This window comes from Rhinatrema bivittatum, chromosome 5 (assembly GCF_901001135.1).
Source record: "Rhinatrema bivittatum chromosome 5, aRhiBiv1.1, whole genome shotgun sequence".
NCBI lineage: Eukaryota > Metazoa > Chordata > Amphibia > Gymnophiona > Rhinatrematidae > Rhinatrema > Rhinatrema bivittatum.
Genome location: NC_042619.1, coordinates 337,551,539 through 337,563,613, shown reverse-complemented (window position 1 = coordinate 337,563,613; position 12,075 = coordinate 337,551,539). Strand labels below are relative to the sequence as shown.

General features: G+C 44.3%; 1 protein-coding gene across 1 annotated transcript in view; it reads left to right on the top strand.

Moving 5' to 3' along the window:
- Window positions 1-952: 952 nt before the first annotated feature.
- Window positions 953-12,075, top strand: part of NCAPH (non-SMC condensin I complex subunit H) — a 704,755-nt gene continuing 693,632 nt past the window's right edge. Inside the window, 1 exon segment of the mRNA XM_029604457.1 lies at window positions 953-1,128. Coding sequence (XP_029460317.1) covers window positions 1,101-1,128 — 28 coding nt within the window. The 5' untranslated portion in view covers window positions 953-1,100.

Below are 12,075 nucleotides of genomic sequence, written 5' to 3'. Positions count from 1 at the left end.
AAGTTGCAGTCAGCACTTAAAACTGATTTCAGCCTCCATCACTCCCTGGTGCAATACACTTTTACGCTGTCCCACACAACTTCGCTCCTTGTAAGGGGCTCTCTTGGCACACCTTCACCAGTCCACACCAGGTTGTGCAGCGCCACACTGTACTTTCTCGTTGCGGGCCCTGTTATCTGGAACTCTTTTCCAGAGCCCCTGCCCCTCGCTGACAATTTAAAAATGTTCAACAACATGGTTGTTTAAGCAAACATTTTTTTATCTGGCCCTAGATTCTCCTCGTCTTTTGTTGAAATTTAATTATTTAACATTTTTATATACAGACATTCGTTGGGAACATCACATCGGTTTGTTTATAGTGTGATCTTGACATGGAATGACGGTGTATAAAATCTAAATAAATAAATAAATGTATAATCAGCATTTTATGTATGTTTTTATTTGTTCATCACCTAGTCGCATTTAGGCAACTAATACAGAGATAAAGGCAAAAAAAAAGAAGACAGCAATAGAAAGGGCTGCTCACACTCAGCTGCCCAGTCCAACCCGCACGATGGGAAAAAAATAGCCCAATTTTGCAACACTGGCGCTGAGGCGGTAAGGAGACAGCAACAATCGGTCGTCTCTGATCGGCTGCTACCCGAAGAATCATCATTCTGCGTCTGCTGGCACAAAGTACCTGCTGGAGGGACCTCCTCAGGTAAAAAAAACAATAATGGCGCGGGTTGCTATAGTAAATCAGTCATCCAGTCGCCTATCCCAGAAATAGTCCAACTCGCATAAAAGGTTTTCCCGCACAACGGCAAAAAAAAAAAAAAATAGCCCGGCGCGAAATAGCTTAGTCTAAAAACATGGCGTCCCGACTGCAAATGCGCAGTCCGCCAGCAGCAGCAAGATAACAAACCAAGCCCACGTGATCTTCCTGAGCTGGTCCATCAACGTTTCTTTCCACGCAACTTGTACTGCGCAAGTCTATCTACAGTTCTCGCTCCGCCTTAAGCGGCGCGGGTTTTTCCGTCTGACGTCGGGCCGTTACCTCACTGACGTTCGCGCAAAATTTTGAAAATTCTCGTGTGAGAGCATTGGCCTGTGGGGAAGAGATGGGAGTAAGAGTTAAGAGCGCTGCCGGTAAGTGAGATGGGCGGGTGGAGGTATCAGGTTTAGGGGAGGCAGAGAAAAAGCGGGTGAGGGATTAGTGTGAGGGACGGTGGCTTCGCATGTAGAAGAAATCGGGCATGGGAGAAGGACTGAGAGAGCCGGAAAAAACGTGAAAATGGCTTTTGCCAGTTTTCATGCCTAGTCCCTTTATCACTCATTTCTCATTAGCGCAGGTTGGCTAACTCTGGTCCTTTATAGTCACAAATAGGTCGGGTTTGCAAAATATCCGCAGTAAACATGCATAAGATTGATTTGCATATAATGGTGGCAGTACATGCAAATCTATCACATGCATAAGCATTAATTATTTATTTATTTATTTATTTATGGTTTTTATATACCGGAGCTCCTGTATACAATACATATCGCTCCGGTTCACAGAGAACAGTAATAATTACTGCCGGGTGGCAGTTTACATGGAACAGTTTACAAGGAACAGTTTACAAGGAACAGTTAACATGGCCATTTACATGGATTTATGGATATCCTTGCAAACCTCATCTGTTTGTGGCTCTTGAGGACCAGAGTTGGCTATCCCTGCATTAGGGGGTCTTCACTCGTGGCCTCTTTGCATTAGGCTCTTACCATATTTCATTTTTATAAGTGAATTATATGTCACAGTATCTTCCTGTGCCTGGGAGTAGGATGCAGTCCTTACAGAGTTCTCTCTGTTGTTTCATTTTATTAGATGTTATCTCTTGGGATAATGTCTGTCTCCAGATGGGTTTGTTTGCATATACCATGACATGAATGAGCCTTACTTGTAAGTTAGGCTATACTAAGTACAGTCTAAATCTTTCAGATTTACTGATAGTGTTCTGCTTAATACTTGGCTAGTGCCAAAGAGTTTCTTTCTGGAATTCATAGAGTGTAATGTGTACAGGCAACATACTGAGGTGTGCTTGGAAGTGCTTTTTAATCAGGCTGATGGTACCCAATAAAATTGTGACTGACTCAGTATTTTTCTGTCACATTTTCTTGGGCTCTGATTGCATTGCTTGGTACCTGATGTTCTTCTGTTTCTCCATATACAGTACAGCATTGCCACTTGGTATTGACACATCTAATAGCAGTCCTTATAATCAAAATCAACAAAGTTGTGTAAGTTTTACTCAAAATTTATATAATTTCTTTACGAACACTTAATTTTATGAACTTGACACCAGAAAAATTGGTGTTGCCCAAATTTATATCCATCGTATTTATTTATTTATTTTATTTAACAGTTTTATATACCGAAATTCTTGTAAGGGTTTACAAATCAGTTCGGTTTACATTGAACAGAAAACAGTGCTTCGGTAAATGAAAGCAATTACATAGAACATTAACAGAGCTTCAAATGTGAACAATTACAAAGAACTAATAATAAATATCTTATTAACCAACAAACAAGCAGAACAACATTTAACATTTGTACAGAAAACAGTGTCCCAGAGAGAGTAAATATAATACATCCGTGGTCGCAGAGGCTTAGGCTTAGGTCTTGAACTAAGAAACAGAAAACTAGGGGTTGACGCTAAGGTATTGCACCAAATTGAAATCATGGAACAGAGGGGCATATAAGGGTGTCACTGTACAATATAATAAACGGCTAGTGGGGTGAGGAATAGGTATGTGAACCGTAGTGAAGGCAACAGGAGCTAAGTAGAGGGGCAAAATCTGGACATGAAATTTTTTTGACTAAGGAGATATAAATGAATAGGAAGGGTGTAATACTGCTGGGGAACGGGAGGAATTTAATTCAGAGGATTATCTGAATGGGAAAAGGCCTGATTGAACAACCAGGTTTTGAGTCTTTTCTTAAAAGTAACCGGGCAGTGTTACCCATCGTGAGGGTTTATGAACAGTGGGACCTTATGAATTTAATTTAAGGTAAGTAATAAGATTTTTATTAGAAAATTGGTTGTTATATAATATAATAAAAGTTAGCATAAATACTTTAAAGGGATTTTTCCTATTGATCCAGCAGATGAGTGACAACTGAAGGTGTTCATTGCTGCTGCTACAAGGGAATAATCACTTCCCTTTTCTTACTCGATATTCCTCTCTCTATGCAGCCCAGCATTCTTCTGGCTTTTGCTATCGCCTTGTCGCATTGTTTCGCTGTCTTCACATCATTAGACACTATCACCCCAAGGTCCCTCTCCTGCTCCGTGCTCATCAGCCTTTCCCCCCCCCATCGAATACAGTTCATTCGGATTTCCACTCCCCATATGCATGACTTTGCACTTCTTGGCATTGAATCTCAGCTGCCATATCTTCGACCACTCTTCCAGTTTCCTTAGATCCCGTCTCATTCTCTCCACTCCTTCCGGCGTGTCCACTCTGTTGCAGATCTTAGTGTCATCCGCAAAAAGACAAACCTTACCTTCTATCCCGTCTGCAATGTCGCTCACAAAGATATTGAACAGGACCGGTCCCAACACCGATCCTTGCGGTACACCACTTAAAACCGCTCTCTCTTCAGAGAAGGCTCCATTTACCATCACACATTGTCTTCTGTCCGTCAACCAATTTGCAATCCAGGTCACCACCTCGGCACTCACTCCCAAGCTTCTCGTTTTATTCACCAGTCTCCTGTGCGGAACCGTATCAAAAGCTTTGCTGAAATCCAAGTAGATGACATCTAGTGCTCTTCCTTGATCCAATTCCTTGGTTACCCAGTCAAAAAAGTCAATCAAATTTGTCTGACAGGATCTTCCCCTGGTGAATCCATGCTGCCTCTGGTCCATCAATTCTCCAGACTGTAGATAGTTCACTATTCTCTCTTCAGCAGTGACTCCATTACTTTTCCCACCACCGAAGTGAGGCTAACCGGTCTGTAGTTGCCTGCCTCTTCCCTGTTCCCACTCTTGTGAAGCGGGACCACCACTGCTCTTCTCCAATCACTCGGCACCACTCCCGTTTCTAGGGATCTATTGAACAGGTCACACAGCGGACCCGCCAGAACATCTCTGAGCTCCCTCAATATCCTTGGATGAATCCCATCAGGCCCCAAGGCTTTGTCCACTTTCAGGTTCTTTAGTTCTTCCCACACATTTTCTACTGTAAAAGGATTTTCATCTATTCCACTTCCCTCCAGTTTCTTGTTGTGTAGAGATGGTCCTTCTCCAGGGTCTTCTTTAGTGAACACAGAGCTGAAGTATTCGTTTAATATTTCTGCCATTTCTTCGTCTCTCTCCACACATTGATCATTACCACCTTTCAATTTCACTATACCACTTTGGACCTTTCTCTTTTCGCTGATGTATCTGAAAAATGTTTTGTCACCATTTTTTATCTCCTTGGCAATCCTCTCTTCTGCTTCACTCTTTGCCAACTTGATTAATTTCTTTGTCTCCCTCAGTTGATACAAATATTCTTCTTTGTGCTCCTCCCTTTGGGATCCTTTATATTTCTTGAATGCTGTTCTTTTAGCTTTAATTTTGTCAGCCACCTCCTTTGAGAACCAGATAGGTTTCAGTTTTCTTTTGCTTTTCTTTACATTTCTAACATATAGAGCAGTTGCCTTGGTGATTGCTCCTTTTAGATTGGTCCACTGCTGATCCACATCTCTCTCGTTCTCCCGTCCTTTAAGTTCTTCCTCCAGGTAGTTCCCCATTTCCTCAAAGTCTGTGTTTTTGAACAGTAAAACTCGGGTCTTTGTGGTTCTTTTCCCTATTCTTTTATTGATATTAAACCATACCGTTTGATCACTGCTGCTGAGGTGGGCGCCCACCTGGACATCTGAGACATTATCTGCATTAGTGAGCACTAAGTCGAGTATAGCTCCTTCTCTCGTGGGTTCCAACACCATTTGTTTGAACAAAGATACTTGCATGGCATCCACTATCGCTCTACTATTTTTAGTTTCTGCAGATGGGATTTTCCAGTCTACATCTGGCATATTAAAGTCACCCACGATCACCACTTCTCCCTTCTTACCTATCTTATGGATGTCTTCAACCAGATCTCTGTCCAGCTCTTCCTTTTGGTTTGGAGGCCTGTAAACCACTCCAATATAAATGGACGCTCCATCATCTTTTTTTAGGTCGACCCATAGAGCTTCTTCAATACCCCAACTTCCTTGTAGCTCAGTTGCTTGGATGTTGTTTCTGACATAAAGAGCCACACCTCCCCCTTTTCTATCCTCTCTGTCCTTCCTTAACAAGTTGTAGCCTGGTATTGTTGTATCCCATTCATGAGATTCTGTGAACCATGTTTCTGTGATAGCAACAATGTCCAATTCTGCGTCAGCCATTAGGGCCTGCAGATCTGGGATTTTATTTCCCAAACTATGAGCATTTGTGGTCATAGCCTTCCAGGTACTCTCTTTACGGTTATTGCATTTCCTGGACTCCTTGTGAGATATTAGTTGAGATTTGTTATTCACTTCACTATTTCTTTTTGCGGTTGTGCCACTGTTGACAGAGTTATCCATCTCAATTAGATTTTTCTTTTGCTTATGGATCTTGAAATACTGCATGCATTGTGTTTTCTCTCTCTTTTCTGGTAATACTGCAATGCTTTTCTCAAGAACTTCTTCAGTTTTTATTTTAGAGAAGGCTTGTTCTTTTTGCATTTGGTACATTGTGTGTCTCCTCAACACAGGTCTAATTCTACCAGAGCCAACTGTATTCCTGGTTTTTAAAGAATTTCTTAATGACCTGTTTGAGTGGGGGGGTATACCTGTTGGCTGCTCTTCTGTCAAGAATGGGTGACTGTGGGTCCTACCTGAGCCTAATGAATCTCCTTTTCTTGACTCCTGGTTTATTTGTGGTATTGGGGAATTATTTTCTGAGTAATGCAATGTGGGTGTAATTCTTTTAATTGAAGCTAATTGATCTTTAATCACAGTCAGCTCCATTTTCAAGGAAGAGAGTTGTGCACAAATTGGGCAAGCTCTAAGTTTCCAGATGCTTTCCCTCAGAATAAAGGCTCCACAGCAGTTACATTGGATAGTCCTCATCTTGGTAATTTGTGACTTGTATTTCCTTGATTGTAACCAATGTACTAATTTATCTCGCTGCCAATGGTAATCTAGGCAGTCTTTATTAGAAACAAGCCCCAGGGGTAGGATGGGAGGGAGTCAAACAGTTTAGCCTGGGACAAGCTGGGTAAAGCAGGGCACTTCTGGACTGTTGTCTTTGCGTTTTGGTCAATTCTTTTTTAAAAAACAGTCTTTATGCCCCAATTTTTTAGTTTGTGCCAGCTAACCCCAAACTAGAGAGATTTTACCAGTTTAAAAGCTGATAGCTTTGTTTGTGGTTTTTTATTTTTTCTTTTCTAACGTTATTCAGCACACAGCAAAACTTACTAGAATAATAACTTACTATAAGAAATGAAACAGACTATAAAGAAAGTTAAAACACAGACAGGAAATAATCACAGAAGCTTTCTACACAAGCTTTCTACACAAAATGAAACAGACTATAAAGAAAGTTAAAACACAGGCAGGAAATAATCACAGAAGCTTTCTACACAAGCTTTCTACACAACTTCAGAGTAATAAGCAAAAATAAGCAGAAAATACTTAGCCACAATGAAGATTTCACAATGCAGTAAACAGTTCCACCAGAGAAATCCCTTTAGCATGTGCACAGGTCCTTGGTGAGGCCTCACCTGGAGTACTGTGTTCAGTTCTGGAGACCATATCTACAAAAAGACAAAGACAAGATGGAAGCGGTACAGAGAAGGGCGACCAGGAAGGTGGAGGATCTTCATCGGATGACGTACGAGGAGAGATTGAAGAATCTAAATATGTACACCCTGGAGGAAAGGAGGAGCAGAGGTGATATGATACAGACTTTCAGATACTTGAAAGGTTTTAATGATTCAAAAACAACGACAAACCTCTTCCGTAGGAAAACAATCAGCAGAACCAGGGGTCACGATTTGAGGCTCCAGGGAGGAAGATTCAGAACCAATGTCAGGAAGTATTTCTTCATGGAGAGGGTGGTGGATGCCTGGAATGCCCTTCCGGAGGAAGTGGTGTAGACCAGAACTGTGAAAGACTTCAAAGGGGCGTGGGATAAACACTGTGGATCCATAAAGTCAAGAGGCCGCCAATGAAGAGTGGGTGACTCGCCAGAATGATGGCTACTGCCTGGACACAATACCCTTATTCAATAAACATACACATGCTTACTGTGACTCCAACATCGCTCTAAGCTTCAACAGCAAGAGGAAATGGAAAAAAGGATTTGCACTCACAAAGAGGGGAGTAGCTGGCTTGTTACGGCGGTTACTACCCCAAACCAAATATGCCTGATACTTCACTTTCAATGCATATACAGCATAGCTCTCTGCTTCAACGACAGGGGAGAAGAATAACTGATACTTCATACATCCAGCAGAGCTCTCTGCTTCAACGGCAAGGGAGAAGAAAAAGGGTTCGCACTCACAAAGTGGGGAGTAGCTGGCTTGTTACGGCGGTTACTACCCCAAACCAAATGTGCCTGATACTTCACTTTCCAGGCATATCCAGCATGGCTCTCTGCTTCAACGGCATGGGAGAAAGACTGATACATCACGCATTTCCAGCATAGCTCTCTGCTTCAACAGCAGGGGAAAAAAAACAAAAAACTGATGCTTCACGCATATCCTGCATAGCTTCAACGATAGGGGTGAAGAAAAAAAGGATTCGCAATCACAAAGCGAGGAATAGCTGGCTTGTTACGGCGGTTACTACCCCAAACCAAATGTGCCTGATACTTCACTTTCAATGCATATCCAGCATGGCTCTCTGCTTCAACGGCAGGGGAGAAGAAAAACAACCAACAAGGGCTGTACAACATAGTCTAGGTAAAACAAATAAGCATGGGTGTAGCTTGCTTATCGCGGCGGTTACTACCCCTACTACCCCTAACTAATCAAGCTAGATATTTCACTTGGATGCAGCTCCATCACTGCTCTCTACATTAATGGTGGGGGTGGAAGGGGAATAGAACAAAGAGCTAAGAGAAACAGATAAGTATGAGAGAAAAAATGTGTGAGGCTTGCTGGGCAGACTGGATGGGCCATTTGGTCTTCTGCCGTCATTTCTATGTTTCTATGTTACTGCTTGGGGGCCTGTTGCTTGGCGAGAGGTAGTGTATGTAAATTTGGTTAACACCACTTTTTTCTGATACCGTGCTCATAAAAGTAATAGCATTAGTGAAGAAATTATATAAAGTTTGAGTAAAATTTACAGACCTCTGTTGATAATTTTGACTAGCATCTCTGTGCCTTATTGCTTTGGTTGCCTTGGAGTCAGTAGAGTGTGACTGTTCGGCCATCAGCAATTTGCTCTGTCATCAGTAGAATACTGTGGTGAAGAGGGGTGACCCCTCACCTCCCCAATCTCTTGATAAGTCTGTGACTGTTTCCTGCTCTTGTTCATAGAGGGTTCTGGGATCAGGGCTTTGTCCAGATCCTATTAGTGCCACTGTGCCGATCACAGATATGGGACAGGGGTCTGGTAGTATATATGCTGTTGACCCAGTTAAAGTTGAGATTTTCATCTCCTCAGGATATAGGGGTTATGATTATTGGCTTCTGAAAGGTACTCTTCATAGGTTCCCTCTCTGTGCCTTATTTTTACCGTTGATAGCAGAGCTGAATTAGCTTCTCTCAGCGATTACAGAGCTTTGGCTTTGTGCAGCTGTGTGCATTTTCCCGCACGATCTTCATCTTTTCCTCACTTTTTCCATGCTGCCAGTCGCATGTGGAAATTTTCTCTCTCCTTCTCCTTGGAGTTAAAAAAAACCCCAAAATAAAACCTGTAATTTTCAGTGCTAGCATGGCTCTAAAACCACCTGGCTTCAAGTACTGCCAATGTGGAAAAGTTATGTTCATCACCGTCTGCAAGAAGAAGACAGGTCCTACGCTCAGTGTCGGAGCACTATTCTTACCACTCCTCCCCGGGACCAAGGTGGATAAACCGGAGAAGATGAAAGGGCTTCCTCTCTAGCACCCCACGGTAAGCAGAGCCAAATAGGTTAGAGGCCCACGGCCCACAAAATCACCGGGCAACGGGATAGGCGCCGTCTGGCCAGACACCAAAGCCAGTGTCGAAGTGGTTGCGATGCGGATGCGTCAAAGATCGCATCACATGAAGCAAGACTGATGCTCCACGTCATAAAGATCCGGTACAAACGTTGAAGTCGACCGATCCCGACACACGATCTGCTAATGATTTGAAGCATGCATCGACGCACCTGCCCGCTGACCAAGCATCGACATGTTCCCACGTATCAGCATCTGAGCCCACAATGCATGCATCAGGCCAAATGATGTGGGGTGACTCCGAACAGCCCAAAGCTTCTCAAACTAAGCCTGCGACAACGCGAAAAACAAGACGAGATCCTCAGGGAGCTACATGAAATGGGGTTTTCCGATGTGGGAATGTCCCCGGACTCTCCCTTGTCAGAGGGTTCCTCCATTTCTTCGCAGAGAGTATACTCCGATCTGTCAACCATCTTACGAAGGAAAAGAGGTTCACCCCAGCTTCAGGAGCCTCTATCAAAGTGGCACAGGCTGTCTAGTGCGATGGAGCCAGCAACTCATCATAAGAGGGGCTGCATCAAACATCCTCCTGGCTGTGGTACTGACAGGGGCCAAGAAAACTCGGTTGGCCCAGGGCATGTATTATCATTCTACCACCGCATCAAAGGATCAACATACCACCGCAGAAAGTGGCCTAGCCTCCCAGGCGATGTCCCAGATCACGGAGATTCTCAGCAATTTCTTCACATCTCTGGAAGCAGGGACCACGAAGCGTCCACCTCCAAGCCCCTCGTCGGGGGAGTTGTCTCCATGGGATGAATCCCCGCCTCGACTGCATAGCCTCCAGGAAGAAAGGGTGTCTCGCCCATTATCATTGCCGCAGCCGAGCTCAGAACCGCCTGACTCCCTGCCTTCTTCGCTGGGATCTTCTACTGGCATTCCATCTGACCCATCTGAGGAGCTCCCAGAGCCATCCTCGCTGCCTGAGGACATCTCTTACTCTACGTTTATAAAGAAGTGGGGGTCTTTGAACAAGGTAGAAACAAAGAAGATACCAGACCCTAGAGCAGAAGTCCTCTGCATCCTAAAATCTTCAAGATCCCGGCTGAACCTAAAAAGTTTTTATCCCATGCAGTCCTGGATGCAGTAATGGAGAAAACCTGGGAGTGCCCTCTTCTCAGGACTTCCAATGTCCAGGAAAACAGACCTGAAGTTTCGGATGAGGAAGTCTCCGTACTGTAATGCAGTGCAGTTACCGCATGCCTCCATTGTGGTTGAATCAGCCATGAAGAAGGTGAAGAAATCCAGGATCCATTCCAACATGCTGTCAGAACGGGACAACTGCTACCTGGACGAGTTCGGGAGGAAGGCCTTCCAAGCGTCCATGCTGAATGCAAACATCCAGTAACACTAGTTCTACATCACTCAGTATCTGAGTGTTTGCAATCGATCAGGCCCCATTTCTGAAGCGAATCTGCAGATGCGGTGCTACCTCAACTCTTCATGGACATGGAGGAAGGGTTACATCACCTCCTCAGGATGATATGTGAAGCATTCGAGACATCAACCTGTACATTGACGGTGGCTGTAGGAGCCCAGAGGATGGCCTGGTGGAAAGCAAGTGCCATTCGGGAAGATAGGCCAACCTCTCGTGAACTTCTTCCTTGCAAAGGTGATAACCTTTGGGGATAAGCTGCAGGAGATATTCTCGCAGCTAAAGGAGCAGAATGTGGTGGTTCTGTCCCTATCTTCCCCCTCGGATCAACCATCTGCTTCTAGGAAGTATTACCTGAGCTACCAAAAGCCGGGCTACCACAGACATCTGTATCAGAAATTTACCTCTTACCAGACACAGGCTTTTCCACAGCTCAGACCACAAAGCACAGCCGGCGCTTCCCAGGAATAGATCCAGAGCACAGCGCCAACAGAGACAGCTATCGACTGCAACCCAGAAGCTGCCTCAGAGTTTTTGAGGATAGCCAAGCCACTGCTGCCGCCATATGTAAGGGGCAGGATAGCCCAATTTTACGATTCTTGGAAGGCAATCACATCGGACCATTGGGTTTCAAACATAATTTGTGAGGGCTATCAGTTAAAATTCAAGAAGACCCCACTGCTTCTGTGCCTTACGCCTTTTCTGCAGAACTGTGCCCAGGCACCACTTCTACAAGAGGCAGTGTCCTCTTCTAAAACAGCATGCCATCCAAGTGGTGCCCATCTTGGAGTTTTACTCCCAATACTTCCTCATACCAAAGAAATCTGGGGGGTTTCCGCCCAGTCCTGAATTTAAGAGTTCTCAACAAGTTCATTCCAAAGGAGAAGTTCAAGATGACCTCCCTGAAGTCCATCCTGCCTTTTCTACAACCCAACAACTGGATGTGCTTGATAGATCTCAAGGACACAAACTCTCACATTACGATGCACCGTTCCTCCTGGCATTACCTATCTTTTCAGATCAATGGAAGCCACTACCAGTACAAAGTGCTCCCTTTTGGTCTATCGTCTGCCCTGAGAGTCTTTATCGAGTGCTTGGAGGTAGCAATGGCTCACCTCCAGCAGAAAGGGCCCTTTTGGTCTATCGTCTGCCCTGAGAGTCTTTATCGAGTGCTTGGAGGTAGCAGTGGCTCACCTCCAGCAGAAAGGAATCCAGCTATTCCCTTATCTGGGCGATTTGGCTTCTGGTATCCTCAGGAGCGAATTCTCTGCGGGCTCACTTTCAACGAATGATCAATTGTCTAGAAGCGCTAGGCTTCCTAATTAAACTATGAAAAGACCAACCTCCAACCAGCACAGCTTCTGCAGTTCATTGGAGCCAAAATTGACACAGTCGCAGGAAAAGCTTATCTTCCAGGGGACAGAGCGCAAACCATTCAGTCATTAGCACTGCAACTGCAGAGCACGACTCACTCCTCTGCCTTGCCAGATTTTGATCCTGCTGGGCCACATGACTGT